General features: G+C 59.9%; 1 protein-coding gene across 1 annotated transcript in view; it reads right to left on the bottom strand.

Annotated features, from left to right (window-relative positions):
• The window catches only part of LOC119097208 (uncharacterized), a 36,845-nt gene extending 15,219 nt beyond the window's left edge, over positions 1 to 21,626 (bottom strand). The window contains exons 1-2 of the mRNA XM_037220262.1: positions 21,180 to 21,626; positions 15,472 to 15,585 (exon numbers count right to left, since the gene is read on the bottom strand). Of these exons, the coding sequence (XP_037076157.1) occupies positions 15,472 to 15,585; positions 21,180 to 21,222 (157 nt within the window). The 5' untranslated portion in view covers positions 21,223 to 21,626. The remainder of the gene's footprint in view (positions 1 to 15,471; positions 15,586 to 21,179) is intronic.
• Positions 21,627 to 22,294: the final 668 nt, after the last annotated feature.

A 22,294-nucleotide genomic window follows, 5' to 3' on the forward strand; every position in this document is an offset into this window, starting at 1 on the left:
TGCATGCCCGCCGCAAAGCAGGCTCAGCCTCTTGTGCGGTTGCCACTCACCCATGTGCGGCTGTGGTCAAAGTCCGTGGGCCCATTCATCAACATCAGCCAAACTGAACATTAATCCAGCCACACAGCTGGCACAACAACACGTTAAAAAACGCCACGAGAGAAATACCAGTGGGGCAGCGGGATGGCGCACTTTGCGACCTTACCAGACTGGGACTGAAGGGTTTGTCCGCACTCCCACCCAACAGAAAAAAAAACAGTGGGGCCTAGCGCACCCATCACTCCAAGAGCATCTACGACCTGGCTCGAGGTGATTGGCACACAAAGAAACACCCATACAAATGTTCCATCGCGCACTGACTCGTGAAGGTTTCTGTGTTTGTCATCCACAAACATAGCGCGCAGCCCTCGGGCTCAACGTATTGCCCGCAGTGAAGCCTTCACAACCATGCACACACAGCCCTCGAGAAATCTCCGTCAGCAACACGCGTGCTTTCAACGACGGAGGGCCCTCATGCTTAGAAAAAGTTCGCTTCACGCGCAAATTCGGACAACATCTTCGTCTGAGACTGGGCCAGTCACAGTTGCACCGCATCGCGAAAAATTGCGCGGCGCTTTAGCGCCGCGGTCCCCTCGGCGAGTAAGAACCAGTGGTACCGGCGTCATGACTAGGGTAACCCGTCGGTGCTGAAGTGTTCTGAGTAGAGTTCGGCACCGCCCCCATCCCTCTCAAAGTACAGGAGGCGCCAATACCGGTGCGCTGATCTGACCTCCCGCACGCCAGGGGCATTAGTTATACTATGCTATATTAGTTATATTAGTTATGCTATCAGTTATACAGCGTCCGCTCGGCGCCGGATTCACAAATCGATTCGGCCGGCTCTGGTCCGGCTCCGGTCCGGCTCCGGTCCGGCTCCGGTCCGGCTTCGGGTCCCCGACCTAGCCGGGAGAGCTGGGTACAGTCCTGACATCAGTCAAACAGTGTCCATAGGGATGGCAGACGGCGTCACCCCAGGCACAGGACAGCGACCCTTCAGCGGCCTGACAGCGAACCGAGCCACTCCGGTAACCTGACAAAGCGACCACAGCCACTCCTTGACAGAGCGGCCAGCTGTACTCCAGTGACCTGCCTGAGCAGCCATCGGCACTCCATTGACTTGCCCGAGCAGCAAGCGGTACTCCAGTGACTTGCCCGAGCAGCCAGCGGCACTCCAGTTGCCTAAGCAAACGGCCAGAGGCACTCCAGGGGCCTGCCGAGCAGCCAGCGGCACTCCAGTGAACCCCGTCCGAGAGGCCAGTGGCACTCCAGTGACCCCGTCCGAGCAGCCAGCGCTCGCTGGCGGCCAGTCGGGGCGCCGCCGGCCGGCAGCTGGCCGCCAAATTGGCGCAGCGGCGGCCGGCTCGTGTTGCAGGTGGCGGCGGCGCGCGAGCGTGGGGGACCGGGGCTGCAGGCGGCCCGCTGACGGGCCGTGACGCAACGGCGTCGGCCACGCCGCCCTTGTGTGTCGCACACCAATTGAGCGGCTCGGCCGCGCCGAGCGCCACAGACGCCGAGCGCCACAGACGCGACCGGAGACGCCTGACGTCAGAGCCAGCTGGTCGATATGGGCGCCGGCCGTCACAACACGTGCCGCCGCTGCCGCCGCTGCGGCACGTCGGCGAGCACGTGGCGATGCGCAGCGGATTTTGAGGGGTCACAGCGCGCGAGGGAGGCCCGCCTGAGGCCAGGAGGGCCCCGCAGCGCCTGAGTCAGCCGCGCTGCTGTCAGTGCTGACAGTCACATAGACTCTGCTCGGAGTCACGCGGACAAGTCGTGAATTGACTCAGCCGGGGAGGACCGGGTGACAAGTGCCGGGGATGCACTCGCGCCGGGATGCCCTACGCCACGTGGTTCGGGAACAGCCCCGCTGTCAGGGGTCACGGGCCGCGCTGTGATACACCCCCCGATACCGTGGATCAAAGCCACGTGCCGCGAGTTCGCGCGCTCCCCGGGAGTCGCGCCACCCACGATCTCCACCTCGGGGCTGGTCCCCGGCCCGGGGTGACGCCAGCTGGCCTTTGGGCATCTCTGTTGCGCCCACAGACGGCGAGAGATAACGGTGGCGGCGACCGGTCGGACAGGCCGACGGCTGCGGCTCCGGCTCCGGCTCCGGTCCGGGACGCCTCCACAAAGCTGGACCGGCGCCGGCGGGGCGGGCCCCGGCGCCACGACCGTCGCCCGGTGCGTCAGCTGCCGCCGAGCCACCGTCACAGCCAAGCCATTCCCAGCATACCCAATGAGCATATCATGCATAATGTCCGGAGATACACAGAGTACGAACAGCGAGAACGCACATATAACCGGTCTCAGCCCAGTCAGGATGGATAAACCGTAGCATGATGCAACTGGAAGGTCACCAAAGAAGCAACGTAGGCACCCGCATACCGACTGTAGCTGCTTTTTGGTATCTTAATTACTTACTGAGAACGAAAGGTCGTGTCCTTCGTGCTGATGGCTGTGCTCACCATAAGCGTGACTATGTTAACCCATGCTGAACATACGGAACACACGGCCTTTCAACACTCACCACTGGGTCACGCCACACCCCAGTGCGGACCAAAATGTACTGCGCACGTAACGCGGCGCTCCACCAATCTCGTGGTTCGGCGCCGCTCGCTGGTCGGCAGTTTACGCCTAAGCAGTTAACCGAAGCAACGTTGGCGTGCAGCCGCCGAGGCGCATTAGCTGGGGACTCCCTGGCCGATAGTGAAGCGGGGCGGGAGTCCAGCGGGGCAGACAGGGCGACGCGAGGTCACCCGGAGGGCAGGAGCTGCAGTGCTGCCATGGCCGGAAATCTCAGCCACTACTCGGGGATTGACCAGATCTGAGACCGCAGCGGCACAATAGGATGCGAGCGTCAAAGTGCGATCCACATGGACAACGAGAGATAGACGGACACAGACAGACACGGTGTGATACAGACGGACACATGCGGACTCAGAGAGCCAAGCATGCATACGGGCGGACACAGGCAGAGAGCGTTATACAGCCGTGCACCGACAGGGCATAGCAAGACACAGTTGGATGCAAGCGGACACAGACGTCACCCACACGGACACAGGGGGATACATACGACAAGCCCCGGTTTGACGCCGTCACACAGGCTGACAAGGAGGATTACGGTGTGACACGGACGAATGCAGCGGAATAAGGACGACAGCGACGGGACAGAGACGAACATGGCTGACCACACACAGATACGGGAGGACACAGGCGGACAACGACGTACACCGACGGACGCGCCAGGTACAACCGGATGCAAGTGGACACAGGAGAACACAGACGACATACATTGAGACACTGTTGAAGCAGCGGAACATTTACAGCGATGGCGGGTACATGCAAGCAACGTGGTATAAAGACGAAGGCGAACAGAGAAATGCGTTCGGGTACAGGTGGACCGAGACGCACACTAAGGATACGGCTGAACACGGGTGGACACAAGCGGACGCAGGCGGATCCATATGGGCGCAGTGGGATGCGACTGGATACGGTTGGACATCGGCGGATGCTGACGAGCACGTTGGGATACATAGGATGATCAACATCGGCACATGTGAATGCAGTGAGATGCAAAAACAGGACAACACAGGACAGGACAGACGGATATCGAGGGTTACATATGAACACAGCTGGACACATACGAGCACATGTGGACACATCCAGACAGATGTGGACAAAACAGTGGACATCGTCGACCGCAGAGGACCGCCCGTACCTGCGGTCTGCTTCATCGCGTGCCGCCCTCTCAGAGACAGGTAGGCGCGATGAACGCCCTCTGGCGCGCTCAGCGTTCGCCGCACGGGCAGGTGGGAGCGCATCGGCCGCGGACACGGCGGACACGGCGGACACAGCGGACACGGCGGACACAGCGCGCGGACACGGCGGACACAGCGCGCGGACACGGCGGACCTGCCGCGCGGTCGGCCGGTCGCGGACTGAGCCGGCTGCGGCGGCGGAGGCAGCGGCGGCGGCGGCCGGTCGGCGCCGGCGCGCCGCCTGCTCCCGGCAGCCGCCCGCCCGCCCCAGCGACCGGCTCAAGGTACCCGCTGCCCAGCCGGCCGCAGCGAGCGAGCCCAGATGTGACTCGCCCCGGCTGCGAAGAACGGGCTCCGGGGACGACGGCTGACATCGAGCTGGGGCCGGCGACCATGCGGAGAGCGGAGGGGCGGGTGTGAGACGTGTGGCACGTGCCGTGTGTGGAACGTGACGCCTCCCGCCGAGCCACGGGACAGCACCGAACTGCAAGCAGGCGCGCGCGCACGGCCCTAAGGAGAAAGGGGCCAGGTCTCGTGAGCTTGATAGACGCCCTCCCCAGCGACCCGTTTAGGAACCAGCAGGAGCGTCACCCAAGACGGCCCACAAATATTTCCCGGTGTCTCCCAACGCTACATTTAAATGTGTGATACTGACCATCACGAAATGAGACGTCCTTCTTTCATGCGTTTTAGTCGATGCCAAGCTACTCGTTGAGCGCGCTTTTGGCTACCAATGGAGCTTGACTTGTCTGGAAACATTGGTTGGCATCGAACGCCTCAATTTCGTAGCACCGTTACATCCGCGATCCGAGGAAATCGAGTATCAGTGGAGCGAGTTCCCGTGCCTTGGAGGGCAGCCAAAGCCTCGCCTATGTGAAATCAGCCACAGCACGCTTCCGTGAAGAGAAGTCAAGGATCATCTGAAACTAACCCTTGACCTTTAAGGTGGCGGTGCTCGCCACTATCAAGTCCCTTTCTGCCTCGAATATGCATGAATTTCTTGAAGAGATGGAAAATCCGTTACATAAATGCGTTGCTGCATTCTATCAGGCTCTCGTGCAGGGTCATGCGGGTTACGCGAAAGGTTGCATTACGCTTCATTGCGATGGCCGCCACAGCATACGCATTTTGAAATCATAAGCTATCCATCATTGTTGGTCATATCGAAATCTGTTCATTAACGTCACAACTGTGAAAGACCAAAAATGCCTTACATACTTTGTCTCTAATAGTAAATAACTGCTCCTACACTGGGGTCGTCCATGTTGCCCCAACGTCAATTTTTGTATTATGTTTTTCAGGGATGTTGATCTCGTCCAGAGAAGTCGAACGCCGTTCGGTTTTTCAGAATGGCCCCAGTAGTTCCCGAGATGCCTTAGGCCTTACATGTTTACCACTCGCCCGGTCGTCCGAGTTCACCGCCGAGCCACGGGTGCCAGAGTCCACTGCTGTGCCTCCAAGCTTTCCGACTGTCACTGGCCCTTTGCCATCCATCACGTTGTTGAAGCACCAGTCTCCAGTTCGTATCACTCACCAAACACTGACGGCCTGGCGCCGAGCCCTGCTGAACGAGGTGCCAGCCGCCGAGTGGCTGAAGTTGGCCGACAATACGGAAAACGGCAGTCTCAATGGTGTATTGAGCGGTGCTGGGAAAATTGGGTCATTATGATACGCATTGTTTATGATCTCACTGATTATTTACTGCGCCCTGAGAACAGGACAGGCATGTCTGTGGGAACCGGGGGGCTTGTGGGGAGCTTGGTGCCTCTCCCAATAATTGAAAAACTCTCACCTTAATAATCATCTCAACACACACGCTACTTACAGTACAAGACGGTCCAAAGCTTTGCAAACGTCCCGCCCACGGTTAGGACAGCTTTTCGGAGCCTGCTAGAGCAAACTGCATGGAGAGGTCCCGCCCGTCATATCCCCAAGATATCGCGCTTCTGCTGCGCCTCCAAATACAGCGATTTTTGGGTGACCCGCGCCGTCACGAAAATGCCTGCACTGAGTCAGTTGAGCCCGCCACCGCTGGCATGATTATTGACGCCCCGCGCCCGCGGACCCAGCGCGCATGTAAGCAGAGCCGGCCGCCCGCTTTCACCACCGCACCCCGCTGCCGGCACGTATGGACGGAGCGGCGCGCTCGGAAAGCAACGGGTCCTATGACGTCACACGCCGGCCGGCCAGTTCCCTTCAGAACTGGCACACCCCACTCGTCGGGCACCGCGGAAATCCCCTGGACGCGTATCTAGCGCGTCCGACGCAGGTCAGGCAGCCATTGCCGGGCTGCACATATCACGCGTGCCGGCACGACAATAAGGCCTTATGAATACCGCAGCTGCCGGCAACGCGAAGATTGCGCCATGATATTGGCTAGTGGCATTGATGATACTGGCTCGTGATATTGACTAGCCTCTAATGGTATTGGCGTCGCATGTCAGGCATTTAATAAGTAAGGAGAACCGCCACGCCTGGGGCGTCCTGTGATGTTGGCAGTGCATGAGGCGTTTCCCGCCTCCAGCTGATTCACGGAAGACCCGGCAGGAAATCGCATCGCAGAGATCCGGATCGCCAACTTAAAAGCTCGGAAATGTCTATCATCGACTTCATCATGCGTCTGATAATGTCTATGTGTTTAATATATGTAATAATTAATAATGTAATAATGTTTATGTGTATGTCCATGTGTCTAAATGTCTATCATCGACGCGTAGGAAACTCCGCAAGCATAATGTCTTTCACATTTTCCTTACGGTTATCACGAAATGGCCAAACGGTCTATCGGCACATCTAGCATATGGGGGTTACTGACAGGCCTCCCACACTGGATGCCGTGGACGTTAGCGTTGTGCGCGCCGAAGATCGGACAAGAGTGCTAATGAAACTCACTGCCCATCTATGCCATTTGTCCACGCCTTCCAAGATACACAGACGTGACAGCACCATTTCAGTGGAATGCCAATGTCAATTGTCTTGTTGCCCATCGTGTTGCGTCACATTGCCTGCGTCACGTAATTAACTCGTCATCGGTCTACAGCACAGACGTTTGTGGCCAAGCTCTCTACAGTTTTTTCCTATCCGAGTTCGTCATCCAATCACTTTCTCCCAATAGCACTGCAGGTCCGCACACACCATGTCCGTCTGCAGCTGACTACCACCAGCCGGCAGTCTACCCAAAGCTGGGCCTGGTCGGAGTCCCTGACAGAGTCCAGTCCGCCAGGGGTCCACAGCCGTCTCCAGCAGACTGCCACCAGCTGGCAGTCTGCCCAGAACTGGGCCTGGTCGGCCGTTCCTGACAGGGTGTCCGCCCGGGGTCCACAGCCGTCTCCAGCAGGCTGCCACCAGCTGGCAGTCTGCCCAGAGCTGGGCCTGGTCAGAGTCCCTGACAGAGTCCAGTCCGCCCGGGGTCCACAGCCGTCTCCAGCAGACTGCCACCAGCTGGCAGTCTGCCCAGAGCTGGGCCTGGTCGGCCGTTCCTGACAGGGTGTCCGCCCGGGGTCCACAGCCGTCTCCAGCAGGCTGCCACCAGCTGGCAGTCTGCCCAGAACTGGGCCTGGTCGGCCGTCCCTGACAGGGTGTCCGCCCGGGGTCCACAGCCGTCTCCAGCAGGCTGCCACCAGCTGGCAGTCTGCCCAGAGCTGGGCCTGGTCGGAATCCCTGACAGAGTCCAGTCCGCCCGGAGTCCACAGCCGTCTCCAGCAGACTGCCACCAGCCGGCAGTCTGTCCAGAACTGGCCTGGTCGGCCGTTCCTGACAGGGTGTCCGCCCGGGGTCCACAGACACACTGGAGAGAGCACTTCCCCCATTCTCCTCATTCCGCTCCGTACAACGCCATTCCCTCGTTTGATGTGTCCAACAGGAGTGTAGTGTGTCAAAATAAGTTAGGGGAGAGCTGAACAAGGGAAAATTAATATACCTACCCACCAAATACGCAAGCGCGTTTTACCTGAACTTGTCTCACTTCCTTCTCAAGGCTTAAGGGCTGGTGGCCCCCTTGTCCCCCCCCCCAAAAAAAACCGCCTGGAAACCACAACCAGACGTAACGGTCACGGCAACGGGGGTGGTCCGAAAGCTTGCCGCCACGGTCCCCGCTTTCAGTCTGGGATCCCAGTCTCCACAACATCCCAACCAGCGCGGTCAGGTGGTCCGAAGCCTTCTTCCACGGTTCCACTCTCACTTGCTCTGAAGCGTGTCGCGGTCTCACCAAGGCCCGTCTCGTCATCATCCGCGCGCGTTCATTGTTGAGGCACTCACTCAGCCCCGCGCATTAGCCTCGTCAGCCCTCCGTTGGCACTGGACGAAGAACATGGCAAACAGCATCATCGCTTCGCTGACGGTTTTGAAAGACAAATGACCCTTCGGCACGTACACAGGGACAGTCTGCCCCGTCTCGACTGTCTAGAGCAGCCCAACTGCCGGTGACGCCCAAGTGGGGCCGGACGATGGGGGCCGCCGTTGTTTGCGGGGCAGGCACGTCGATGAGTCGGTGCTACGCCCCGGGTATGTGTGGAGCGTCCGGCATGCGCTGCCCCGCCACACCTGTCTCGGCATCCTCCCGAACAAATGAGCCTGGCCTCCCTAGACAAACCCTAGTGAGGAGGGAGCGGCGGGGCCTCCAGAAATACGTCGTTCGGTTACGACAAAGTGGGATAAGGCAAAATTCGCTTCCGGAGTTAACTGGACATGTCTTAAGCCGTCTATTTGCGGGGTCATATTCTAGCAAATATGACCCCGAAAACACCGATAGGTGGCAGCACGGAACCAGACATGGGCCTATCCGCGGAGATCCTTAACGTTTAGAAACGTCCAGCATCCGAACACGATTGGTCCTTCCGTCGGGCCTGTCTCAGATATGACCACTGCGGTCATCACGCACCACCGACGTCAGTAGTCCGGTCGGGTGAAGACACTGATGCTACCCTTCCCTGATTGGTCCAGACGTGTGTGAGGTAAGACGCCACAAAGCCCCTCTAAACAATGCCTCAGCCAAGTCAGTCACTGCATTGGTTTCTGAACAGAGACGGGTACAGAATCGCACCCAACCGAGTGGAGAAGCAGGCCTGTCATTCACATGACAGCAGGCCACTCACCGCTAATGGCATCGTATATTTCTTCTCCGAGAGAGCGCACCCGTTCCGCGGGAGTTGGCTCGATATCCTCATAGATAGGATGCCTTGCCGGACCTCGCGGTAGCGCTGGCGGCGGCGGTGGCGGCGGCGGCGGCGGCGGTGGCGGTGGTGCAGACGAAGGAGGGGGCGGCGAGATCGAAGGAGGAGGCGGTGGCGGTGGGGGCGGCGTCGGCGGCGGGGGTGAAGCAGGTGGCGGTGGCGGCGGCGGTGGTGGCGTCTGCCCGCCGTCCGATCCGGCCTGACCCTGGGTCGGGTCACGGCGGCGCGGCGTACCCCGATGTGGTACCGCGTACTCGGGCTCGGTGCCGGCCTGCAGCTGCAGTCCGTCCAGCGAGTCGTAGCCAGCCGCGTCCAGCAGCGCCAGGTGTTCCTCGAAACAGTTGGAATAGCGGTCGACCGCCTGGCGGCAGGGGCCGGGCAACGGCGACGCGGCGTCCGCTGCCTCGTCCTCGTCGTCCGAGCTGGCGGCGCCGGCGGCGGGGAGGGGCGCGGAGCGGTCCAGAGCCGGCCGGCTGACCTCGCCACAGCTGGCGCCGCCCGCCGCCGCCGCCGCCGCCGCCGCCGCCGCCGGTCGGCCGCCGCCGCTCTCTAGCGGCTCGGCACGTGACGCGTCCGACGTGACCCGGCCCTCGCACCCCTCCGTGTCCGGCGCCGCCGCCGGCACGGCGTAGACCGCGTCGGAGACCGGGGCGGACCGCGGGCTGGCGTAGGTGGCGGCGTCGCTGGCGACGACCGCCGCCGGGGCGTCCGGCTGAACCGGCTGGGCCGACTGACCGGGCCCACCGACCGACCTGTCGGCGGCGGGCGGTCCCCCGGCTGCGTCGGCGAGCAGCGGTGACCCGCGGGCTTCGGGCGGGCAGGAGTCGCCGCGGAGCACCTGCACGCTCTCGGAGCAAGGCAGCGCCTCGACCGCCACCCACACGAACTTATTCTCGGCACCGGCCAGCGAGCGCCGATCACACCTGTTGCGTGCCGCGCCGCCCTGCCGCAGGATGACGTCGTTGTTCGCCATGATGACGTCATCGGCGCCGCGACGTCCGGCGCTGCGGCGACGTGGCTGGCGTCGGCGTCGGCGCAGACACCCGTCGATTCACGCCGGAGGCGACGCGGCGCCCCTCACTTCACCGCGGGACACGCGGCACTACCCGACCGTGGCCGCCGTCGGGCCCCATCTGGCAGCACTCATTATGACACGGCACGGCGCGGCGCTGCACTGGCTGAGGCTCGGTAGAAACGCAGCCGCTCCACCGGCGGCCGGGCCTGCGAGCGACTGGAGCGCGGCGCCAGCGCCACCGCGCCTCGCCTGTCGCCGAGCGCGCCCGGTTCGTATCGCCGTACCTGGCCAGCGCACGCCCAGTCGGCCGCTAAGGGCCAGCGCACCGGCCGCCGCCGCCCGAAAACCGGCTCTACCGGCGACGGGCGGCCCCCGGTTTTGTTTTCGCGCCGGCTCCGCCTGGTGTGGCCGGAAGTCACGTGATCGACGCGGCCGTTGCACGCAGTGCGCGTGCGCCGGACGCCACGGGCGCCCCGACCACCGCGGGCAGGCACACGCCCCCTGGCAACGCACGCAAAGATTAAACTCCGCCAAGCCGGGTGGCCCCGGGCGCCCCAGCTCTACGGCGCGTACCGTATGTTTCGCCGTGATCCGCCAATTGTGCCGCCTCCACCGGCTAACGACAGCGTACAATGGCGAAAAGCGTCTCCGATCGCGCCTGCCCCACCAACAGTTGCACAATGATCCTCGCGCGGATGGGGAGCCGCTAGGCGAGCCAGACGCGGCGCCACCGAGGGCGGGAGAGGGAGAGAGAGGGCCGCCGGCCTGTCTGGCCACGTGTTCGCAGGGAAAGCCGGCCAGAGGTCGGCCACTAGCGGCGGCGACGGTGGCGCGGCCTGTCGCCGACCTTCGGCGCCGGACCGCCCTCAGACGGGCACTGTAGGGACTTCTGAGCTTAACAGCAAGGAGAGTTTGACGCATGAAGTTTCATTTCTGATTACTTGGAATGTAATGGAAAATCAGTGGTGGAGGCTACATACTCAGCAAAACATGCTGTAATTGAACAGATGAGCCGCCGTTCCGCGAACTCGCTCAGTCCGTTACAGCGGATCCTCGCATTCTACGAAACCTACATATACAAATAGCTGGTGAAGTTGATTAACGGGCAGGAACTGACCTTTCTGGTGCAAGTTGTAATAAATGGCTCGCCGAAGTCACCAGTAACCAAGCGCCACCCGTCGCGAAATACCACTTACTCTGGCGGGGACGGAGTCCCCAGTGGGTCTGAGCGTAACGCGTCGACGCCACTGCCATCTGGGGATGACCTTTAGAATCAGCAGTGACGCTCCGGCGGGCGCTTTACGCTCCTCGTCAGCCATGCCGAGATCTGCTCACGCCCGAAGGGAGAAGGGGCTGGATGGGGCAGGGGTTAATTGCTGGGTCCGTGCCGACCTTAGGTCAGGTCAGATCCCGGCTCAACGACGCCGGCCGGCAGCCGTCGCGTGTAATGGCCGCCGGCTCGGTGAAAGGCAGGTCACTTAGCGCCAAAACGCCCAGCTGGCCAAGCTGCCTTGAGCTGCCGACAATCAGTAATTCCGATCAGCTGCTGCGGTTTCTCACATTGCAGTATCCGGGATAAGAGCCATATCGCTCCATCAATGGTAACGCGGATCTCACACTACAGCTGACCGCCGTAAGTGGCAGTTTTCCGGATCACAAATGTTAATGAAACTAGAACAAGCCATGAATCAAGGTGCCCACCTCACGTGTACCGCAATTTACAGATTTCTTTGCGCAAGAATTTACTATGGTTCTAAACGGAAAATATTTGTTGAGCTGTTGCCTTTTCTCAAGGCGGAGGTTTCAACCAGGACTCGGAAAATGCTGTCACAAAACGTATTCATTCAACGTATTATAACGGCTCTGTCATCTCAGCTAAAAGCGCATTATTCGTGTCTGCTGACACATTGGGCTCATGAATTCATAAACATTTTAGTCCAGTCATCTTGTGCGATTGAATGCATATTTACGACTTTTTTGCGTTCTCGGAGCCCAAGTCAACTCCTGCCCCTTTTTTGCCTCCATCTCTTGTGCCCTTGAAGTGCTTTGGTCATTTTTAAAGTCATCCTTACGTTTTCGCTGCGTGACTTCTTTTGGTAATCGCGAAGGTCCTGAAGATGTTGTCCGTATTTAGTTTTTCAAGCCCACTCCAGGGTTTTATGCCTGCAAAATGACAACAGCAGAGGGCCCGCCCTAAAAACACCAGCGGCAGACATATTCTAATCAAGGCAAAATAACCGTTTTTAATTCCCCAGTTTAAGTCGCGCTCTTCTCAGCCTGCTTTCAGGCCTTTTGGTCTCGTTTCGATGTGACCTGCTATGCTCAGGCTGCTCAGGCTGTGACCTGCTATGCTCAGGCTGCTCAGGCTGTGACCTGCTATGCTCAGGCTGCTCAGGCTGTGACCTGCCATGCTCAGGCTGCTCAGGCTGTGACCTGCTATGCTCAGGTGTGCAGCTCACTGCCGGGGACAGTCCCTACAGGCACGCGCTTCCCTCTGCGACTGTGCCGCTCTCCATTCCGACGCCCACGAGCCGACAGCTGGTTTCCGCCCCGGCGTGGGAGTCAGGGCGGGCAGCAAGCCGGACGCCCGGGTCGGGGGGGGGGGGGGAGGGGGCACTCAAGAGGGTGTCCGGCCGGTCTCCGCCTCCCGCTGGCCGAGAAGGGGGAGGGGGGGGGGGGGGTCACGGGGGCTCTGTGGGATGTCGGCCTGCTGTCTCCCGCTGGGGCAGAGGAGCGGTCATACAGCCCACCTGCCAGGAACTAACCCATCCGCCTGCCGGTCGGAGGAGAGGTGCACGGCCACGGATGCTCACCTGTGGGTACTGGACGGAGCTGCCACTTTAAAGCATAGGTCCGTAACAATTGGACTTTAAAAGGCCGCGACGATTTGGCGGGTACTTCCGACAAAGTTGCGGGTAAGGGTGGGCTTTCAAAAAACAAATTATTTTAGATTGTGTGTTTGTAACACATACACACAATAAATTACTTATTTGTTATGCACAATAACCTCTCGTGAAAAGAGAATATTTGCAAAATGCGTGACAATAACAAAGCAGCATATCTAGTGTTGAGGTTTTCCAGATGCCAAGCATGCTACTTCATAAACAAATCTGCCAAGGCACATTAAATATCTTTATCAGTAGAAGAGCATGGTTTCAGCACTACTATTGCATAAGATTTAGCTATGCAAAAAAGTGAGTGGTTGAAATCCCCACAGATAACGACAGAGCAGGAACCGTTAGACTCAATACCATCCATGAAAATAAAAACGCATCATGAGAACAGAATACCTGGCAAAGCTGAAAGGTTCAAATGTTCACGTCATGTTCAAACAACAAACGGTACCCAACAGCCCCTGCTTGGATGAAATGGAAGCAAGGGCCTGGCATTGGAAGTAAAGCGCATACCATTGCCCGCCAAATCCCGAACACCCTGCCAGCAAGCCAGTGTTTCGTAACCCAGAACTGATCTGCAGACTTTGTAACGTGGATAAAGCAACAATGTCTGCTGAATTCATGCCAAGTCTTGGAGTTCCGCCCGCGGTTTGTTTAACCACCAGAACAACAGCCACCATGCCGCGGCATCGAAAGACGATTACGGCGCACATCGCGCGGCCTCGGCATAGCCAAGAGCACGACCAAGGCTGATCGACATTTTTCGCCGTTTACGAAGTTTGGACACTGCATCGATGTGTTCAAATGTTCAAGCACCGATGCATCGATGCTCAAGTTTGGTCAAGCTGGTTTGGTTCCGCTGGACAAAAGACTGGTTTGGTGATCAGGTTCTTTTATTTGGCGGACATTGGTACGCGTTTAAACTTCAATGTAACCTACATCGATGCAAGGCATAGGTGAAATTTTATCGTGCATTGTCCTCGTGAAACAGCTGCATGGAAACACTTCTGCATGCGAAATTGCAGTATTTTATAAACGTCAGGTACGTTCTGAGTTGATAACCAAGCAAATTTGGACATGGTTGACACGTAAAACGATAGCACTGTGAAATCGGCTGTTTTGGTGATAAATCTTTTGACGTAATCATGGGTGACCGGCGCAACGAAGCAATGGATGGCCCGGACGTCATGATTAGCTCAGGTTAAGTGAAAGCATCCTCTAACTTGGCTGAAGTTAAAATAAGCCTTCACTGTATTAGCACGCGTAAGGTGCGTACGTTGTTTAAACTCTCCAACTGCAAAAGACTCCGTTACTTGCGACTCGGTGCCATTTAACAACGACGTTTACGCGGCTTACAAACGAGGTCGCATTTGCTAGCCAATTATCGTGTTTAAGTAGCCATTCACAGATCAAACGTTAAGCGTGAAGTCATTTATGGCGCACCGGATCGCGTTTCACTAGCAATGAGGCTTGGAGCGTTACAGCCTTTGGGATTTGATGGCATTACAGTTGACTCGCGAGAAATTGATTTCGAGTATGAAATGAATCCAGCTTTGGATACAGCTTCTCAGTAAGATTTAAAGCCTCGCTACTGTACGTGAGCAAGCTTAGCCAGTCACCAGGCACTAATGTCTATGCAATGAAGAATGGGGCAGGTTGTTATTGAAGTGCGTTTTTGCACTTCGGCAGTGTTTTAGTCCTATAATGTCGGTAATACGTCTGAATTTGTAAAGGTGTTCGTTTTGCAGTGCATACGAAATTTTTTCTTGGTGAAAATGACACTTGTATGGTTTCAAATACCAGTCACCTTGGAGCTGTGGATGTCCGATTCTGTCTTTACAAAATACATGGATATGCATATCATGCAGGGCATAAGGGGACCCACATGAACAAGTGCAAAAATGAGAATCAAGCAAATAAGTAACTTAAGTACCTACAAGGTAAGTTATGTTTTCCACACTAACACTGTTGTCACACTTTCTTACTTTCAAGGTATGAGCCTTTACCTAACTTTGAAGTGTCCTCTGAACAGTCATGAGGATGTTATTCTGGACAAAACATATTTGATATCCTTGAACAAGACAACTGTGTCTTTTGGCCCTTCTGAGAACCTGAGGTTTCCTTGCAATGAGCCAAACTTTTAGACCTTGAAGTAAATGAAGTGTGATAACCACATCATTAATTGTTGCTTTGAAAACAAGTGCTAAAGCCATCAATATCGGTATATACTTCTTACAGGTCCTTCTTTTAGGTCAAATAAAATGTTGAGGTAATTTGCAAGCTTCTGTGCCGGGAATGAAAACTGAGATTTATTAATGCTAGTATTGCAAATACAGAACAAACACAATAAACAGCCTTGTATAATTGTTACAACTCTTAGTTGTGGGTCTTATATTGTGGAAAAAAACTGAGAAAAAACAGTAAGTGTGGGCTTGTTTGGGCTCTTTCTCAAAAATAGCCCTGCGGGGCGGGGCGGGTTTCAAAATGTTCCTGCGGGGCGGGCGCAGGCTTTTAAAATAAAAAAATCTGGCGGCGCTGGTGCTGGACCGTCCACCTCCCACTCGGGGGAGGGCTGTCGGGCCACGGGTGCTCACCTGGTGGTGCCGGGCCGTCCGGCTGCCGGTCAGCGCCGTCGTACACCATGTAGACGGGCCTGGCGGCTGGGGAGCTGGCGGCCGGCTGGCTCGGCTCACTCGGCGACTTCTTATCTGCAGCAGAGACAAACCACCGACGTCAGATGTGGCGGCCGGCGCAGGGGCGTCCGGGCGCCCGCCGGCGGTCGGACTGGGCATGTCACGCCGCCGCCATCAGATGCCAGTCCGCGACCGGGAACATGCGACAGCCGGGCCCGCAGTCACGGCATGCAGAGTTACATAAGCTTCTTCTCAGTATTTGTCACACCGTACCGCCTCCCCGGCCCCGAGCCTGAAGCCACCCGTGTCCAGCCAGCCTCATCCCGTGGGCGGCAGGACCGCGCACGCATGGACCGTTGCAAGACGCTGGTCCCGTAGCTGCAGTGGTCCGCCGGGCGCCCTCAGGCGTCGCTCCAGCACAGATTAGTGACACGCCCGCTGCAGCCGCACTCATCGCATGATGGGCAGCTATAGGGCCTACACCGGATGGGTGCGGCGCAGGATTTGTCTTACTCGTGATGTGCATGCCTTGGCGTGTTTGCTGATAACGCCGAATGTTCTGAACCGGGTTTAGCTTTCAACAACATCAATGTTTTTACACGAAGTCATGAATATTTGTTGGTCATGAGTGAATCCGCGTCATATGGGATAATTTAAAATCGTGAATGGCTGTTTTAAGGTGCGATCCACCGAACTTTAACCAATTGGGAGCGACAGAGTCATCTAGTATAAAAAACAGCCTTCGCCTTGTTCCAACCGACTTTCTGCTGCGCAATTTAGCTGCATCAAAGTCATTTATAGAAGCTCGCAACAAGCCTGCCATTAGCTATGCTAATGTGGGAAGGGAATTCCTCATTACACATGCGTTGCACTAGATGGGTTCAAGGATAGGTCGAAGCACCCGTCAACGAGACAGTATCGCGCAATCCATAGTACACGCCAGCTGGCTCTAAATATGATCCCGGTAACATCCAGAGCAATTTGTTTGGCGAGTCACGCCCTCCTCCGGTGAGTGTGAGCCCAGTGTGAGCCCACGTCGTGATCACCGTTACGAGGGGTCTGCGACTGACACGATGCGAGGGGAGCGTGTCAGAGGTCAGCGATGAGGTCAGCCCGCTCACACGGCCGGGCGCCGCCGGCGGACCGCTCCGCGCCCGGCGCGCGGCCGCCCATTGTTCCGATGTCGCCGGCGGCGGCAGGCTGGCTCTGGACACGCTCCGTGTCGGCGCTGGTCAGCGTGGCACTGGCCGACGAACGGTCCGTCCTCGGTCGACAGCGCTGGCCGACTAACGGCGGCTATAGCCGCGCCGGCTGGTCCTGTCGGCTTTGCTGCGGTGTTTGGGCTGTCTCCGGCCGCCGTCGGAGGCACCTACTTGTCGGCGCCCTCCGGAAGGCCGTGTGAAGCGTGCCAGTCAGCCGCATCGGGCCGTGTAAATAACTTGGCATTAGAGGCGGGACGTGGCGGCCTGACAGCGGCGGACAGCTGCGGAGAAAGCGCGGACAGGCAGCCATGCGCCGTCCATGGCGCACCACAGGACAGCCGAGTCCGTTTACACTGCTGACGTCACCGGCCTGAGCTGGACGGCGGTCACGTGACCCGGGCTGCAGCGCCGAGACCCACATATGTCACTCATGCCGCCCGTCGGGACAGGGCGGGCAGGCTGCACTCGGCACTTCTGCCGCCGCGTGACCGAGGCCGTCACGTGTCACGTGGCCCATCGCCACCGCAGCTGCATCGCGCCGCGTCGAGGACCTGAGACCGCACCAGGCTTATCACCATTCACGTGGTCCACTGCAAGCGACTGTCACGTGGCACGTCAGTCAGTGTAAGAAGATTTGTTTCGTGGCACGTCCGCGGCAGCGCGAGCAAACGACTCAGTGGTGACTCGCTTCCCGCTATAAAAAATAATCAGAGCTGACACGTGGCACGTTTAATGCTCACTGGTGACAGTGTGACCAAAGGCATTCACCAGGAGCATTGCTGGGCGAACGGGGGAGCGGCACTTGGACGCGTTGTTCGCTCGACCTCAGCGCGACCACGAGCCCCACTGGCCAGTAGTCACGTGGACCAATGCATAGGAGAGAGACATCGGACGCGTTGGAACAAATGGCGTATGGGAGAACAGTCGCATCACGGAAGATATGTAACGATGAAAGGACGCACCGGGAACACTCGTTAAAGAAGCCATGCAGCTTAGGCCGTAAAAGACAGGCCGTAATAAGTGCGCATCACAGCCACGCATCAGAGTTGTACCAGACGGGCCGCCGCGGCTGGAGCGTGCGAACTGGCCCGGTGCCCTGCGTCGGGCGTCCGGGGTGCCGTCAGCTGCGGACGCCGCGGTCAGCCGGCCAGCTGGGATCGGCTCGGCGTCGGCCGGGGGCGGTCACCAGGCGGCACCCCACGCCGACCCCTGACCTTCCCACGGCCCACGGCCGGCTGTTTATTGTCGGGCCCCGCACCAGCTGCTGCGAGGTATGCGCTCGGGTAGACGGGTGGTCGAAGCCGACGGCGGCCCCGCAGCGGGCCGCAGCCGGCAGCGAATCGCGCACGTACTATGATGCGTTCCGACAGATCTGTGCCAGCGCCACCCGTTTCCAGTCACTGATCACACGCGCCCCGCGCCCCGACGCGCCGTGCGCCAGGGCGCTCCGTACGGGCTGAGAGCATTGCGCAGAGACGGCGGGTTGTAACACCTCTGACCCGCGCTTGCGACAGAGGCGAGTCGCTGTGACCCGGCGCCCGGGTCGAGCGGATAGCGCCGGTTTCACAGCGAGAGGCAGGCGACGTGAGAAGCCGGGCGCGCTGCGGCCCCACCGGCGCACGGCACCGCCGCCTGCCGTCGACGACACGTGCAGTACGTGAGGACGTCGCTGGGTTGTGACGTTTTCTGAAGCTTTCATTTCGCGAGTTGGGTAACTTGTACGCAGCAGCGTTTCGCGATGCTGCGGGTGCGTGTTTTGATTAGGCAAGGACGTGGCTTGTCTGTGGCGTTCTCCGAAGCGGTTGCCAGTGGTGCTCAAGCCCAAAGACGGCTGTGTTTGCAATACAACTAGCTTTTTACGGAAGGCTATTGCTTCAAGTGAATCGGGAGGTCGCTCTTTAATCCAGGTCAGAAAAGTTATGTTGCCAGCAATACATCCACGACTTGCTTTAATGAAATGCATTTGAAACGCTCCTTTTATTGTTTTCTTTTCCATTTCGACGAAGCAACAGCAGTCTGTGCACGCCACTCAGCGTCAGCACGCCACGGCGATGGACAACAGATAGCGTGAACACAGCACATCCTGCGGGAGTGGTAGCACCACAGACGGTAACGTGAGTCAGAACTTCCGCGCCAACTACGCCGCATCGGTAAGGAACAAGTAGCGTCTCCACATCCACGTTGTGTCACGGCCGTGCAGACGCTTAATACGGTCTGCCTGCTTTTGCAGCTCTCGCCATAATGCTGCTTTACCACGGACCTGCAACTGAACGCCGTGAGCTGGTCTTTACGGGGAGCTCACGTCACTGGAGCCGAAGTATTTTTTTCCTGTTCGTTAAGGCGCCTTGGGCATCACGCAAGGAGTTTCAGAACGACCGTTTCAACGGAGGCTACAACGGCCAACTGTCTATCATCGCCTATCCGAACGGACCAAAGCTAACAGCGTTCTTGCTGTTGCGCCGACGGTTGTCTGGCCGACGGTAACATTCCCGCCGCTGGTCCAGATCCGCACCCCAGATCCACTAATGCCGATGACGTGTCGTCTGGCTGTCACAGCACGGCCACCGATCCATCCGACCGCAGTCCTGTGTTTACATACCGCGTGTTTTCATCGGACGGAACCACTTGGCGCCGGGCGGGCTGGCACCGTCAGGCTCTCAGGCTGGCTCTCGCTGCCGTCAGGTCCCCGTCACCCGCACGGCAGGCCCCTCGCACGCCCCTCCGCCCAACAGGACCCGTCACTCCCGCACCCTCGTACTCCTGCACTGGACGGACCCGTCACCCCGCACGCAGCCCCCTCGTGCGCCCTCGCTGCACTGGGACAGGACCCGTCACCCCGCACAGCAGCCCCCTCGTGCGCCCCTCCGCTGCACTGGGACAGGACCCGTCACCTCCGCACGGCAGCCTCGTGCGCCCCTCCGCTGCACTGGGACAGGACCCGTCACCTCCGCACGGCAGCCCCTCGTGCGCCCCTCCGCTGCACTGGGACAGGACCCGTCACTTCCGCACAAAGCCCCCTGTCGCCCTTGCGCAGAGGCAGGCCCCCGTCACCCCTGCACGGGGCAGGTCTCCGTCACTCCGGTACAGGGGCAGGCCCCCGTCACCCCTGCACGGGGGCAGGTCTCCGTCACTCCGGTACAGGGGCAGGCCCCGTCACTCCCGCACGGCAGCCCCCTCGTACGCCCCTCCGCTGCACTTGGGCAGGACCCGTCACCTCCGCACGGCAGACCTTTCGTTCGCCCCTCCGCTGCACTGGGACAGGACCCGTCACCATCCGCACGGCAGCCCCCCTCGTACGCCCCTCCGCTGCACTGGGACAGGACCCGTCACCCCCCGCACGGCAGCCCCCCTCGTACGTCCCTCCTCTGCGCTGGGACAGGACCCGTCACCTTCCGCACGGCAGCCCCTCGTGCGCCCCTCCGCTGCACTGGGACAGGACCCATCACCTCCGCACGGCAGCCCCTCGTACGCCCCTCCCGCTGCACTGGGACAGGACCCCGTCACCCCCGCACGGCAGCCCCCTCGTACGCCCCTTCCGCTGCACTGGGACAGGACCCGTCACCTCCGCACGGCAGCCCCCTCGTACGCCCCTCTGCTGCACTGGGACAGGACCCGTCCACCTCCGCACGGCAGCCCCCTCGTACGCCCCTCCGCCCAACAGGACCCGTCCACCCCCGCACGGCAGCCCCCTCGTACGTCCCTCCGCTGCACTGGGACAGGACCCGTCACCCCGCACGGCAGCCCCCTCGTACGTCCCTCCGCTGCGCTGGGACAGGACCCATCACCCGCCGCACGGCAGCCCCCTCGTAAGTCCCTCCGCTGCGCTGGGACAGGATCCATCCCCCGCGGTGTGCCCCGGATGCCCCTCCCCTCTCCACTGCCGCCGGATGTGCACGGGTCGACCGGTGATGAAGCCGATGACGCGGGCACAGCCGGCCCTGCCCACACCAGGGAGGGGAGAGAAGGGGAGGTGCGGGGAAGCCGGCGGTCGGCTTGTCCCCGGTCGGAAACACGTCACCACCGCCCGCCCTGATCCCTTCCCACCGGCACATCGTCATCCGTAGTCAGAGTATGCCTGCAACGGCCCACCCTGTGTGTTCGACGTTTGATTAGCAATGGCTACCAAGTAAGACTATAGCAGGAACGTTGATAATCACAACCCCAACATCTCCCTGTTGACTGGCCCCGAGGGTTTGGAAAAATATACACTACGCTAAAGCCGAGCCGAAGGTCATGCGATTTGATCCAAGGTTCAAACATTGAACCATAACATCGTTTGCTTGCTCTGCGTTGCTATGGCATTGTGCGCGACAATGCACGTACATTTTGTCTCGAAGACGACACCAGTTAGCTGTTCGCCTCCTGACGAACGCTGTGGTAAATACTGCCGTCTGCAATCATGACGTTTGAATGCCTTCTGCCTGCCGGCGAAGTACTTATGACTTCCGCCAGGTGGTCCATACTCACAGAGCAACAGGACGACGTCGTCGTTCCGCTTGCTCTTGTCCATGCCGCCAGCATCACCATGACTCCCGGCCACCAGGTCAAACGTGGCAGCGCGCAGCTTCCCCAGTTTGGCGCTGGTTGTTCGCTCGCTGAGGTGACAGACGGGACCACCGCGGCGCTGTCCCTCTTCGACGCTCACACGCGCGAGTCACCGATGCGAGTCGAGGCGGCGCTCCCGGAGGACCCTCTCACACGGGGAAGAACCCTGTCGATGCCGTCTCACTTCAGCGGGGCAATCCGCACTCACTCCCACAATTTGTCTTCTGACCCCAGTGGTCACACTCGCAGGCCCACGTCCCCTGCACAGGCACGGTCTCGTTCGTACGTCGCTGCCACGCTGCAGAGGTCACGTCACAGATCCGTATGGGGCTGCCCTCGACACGTCACTCGCGCGTCAGGTCGCCGCTCCTCAGCCACCGCTCACACCAGTCCGCCGGCGGCCGTTCACCAGCGCGCGCCACGCGCCGTCCGCAGCGTCGCTGCCGCGTCCGCACCAGGCCGCGAGCGCCGCACGTGTGCCGCTGGCGGGCCGGGCTGGCGGCGGCGGGCGGCGGACGGCGGGCGGCGGCGGCGGCAGCGGCGGGCGGGCACTGACACAGCCGCGCGCCGCCGCGCCGTTCCCACACACCTGGCGCCGCCACGCACCGCGGCCCACCGACGCCGGACGCGCTGGGAGCCGCCGGCACGGCCGTGACGCTGCCCGGGTGGCGGCACGCAGCCCGCTGGCGGTTGGCGCCGGCTCGAGACGGCGGCGGTACGCAGCAGTGCTGGCTGCTCACGCTGCGGGCAAGCGCTGGCCAAGTCGGTGGCGGCTGTTGTTGTGACGGCGGGCGGTGAGACGCTCCGACAGGCCGTGTAACGCCCGGGCCGGCCCTCGCTGGCTGTGCTGTGGTGCGACCGCTGCCGGTCTGATGGCGTGTGGTCCGTGTAGACGTGCCGCTGCTGTTGGGGACACCCCACTGAGACCATGAGCGACCAGGCGGCCCATAGAGATGGACCTCGAGCCGGGAGGCGCCCCCCCCCCCCCCCCTCCCCTCCCCGCCACCCGCTCCGTGGGGCCGGCCATGCGGCACGAG

The sequence above is a fragment of the Pollicipes pollicipes genome, unplaced genomic scaffold, assembly GCF_011947565.3.
Source record: "Pollicipes pollicipes isolate AB1234 unplaced genomic scaffold, Ppol_2.1 Scaffold_4295;HRSCAF=5057_pilon_pilon_pilon, whole genome shotgun sequence".
Classification (NCBI taxonomy): domain Eukaryota; kingdom Metazoa; phylum Arthropoda; class Thecostraca; order Pollicipedomorpha; family Pollicipedidae; genus Pollicipes; species Pollicipes pollicipes.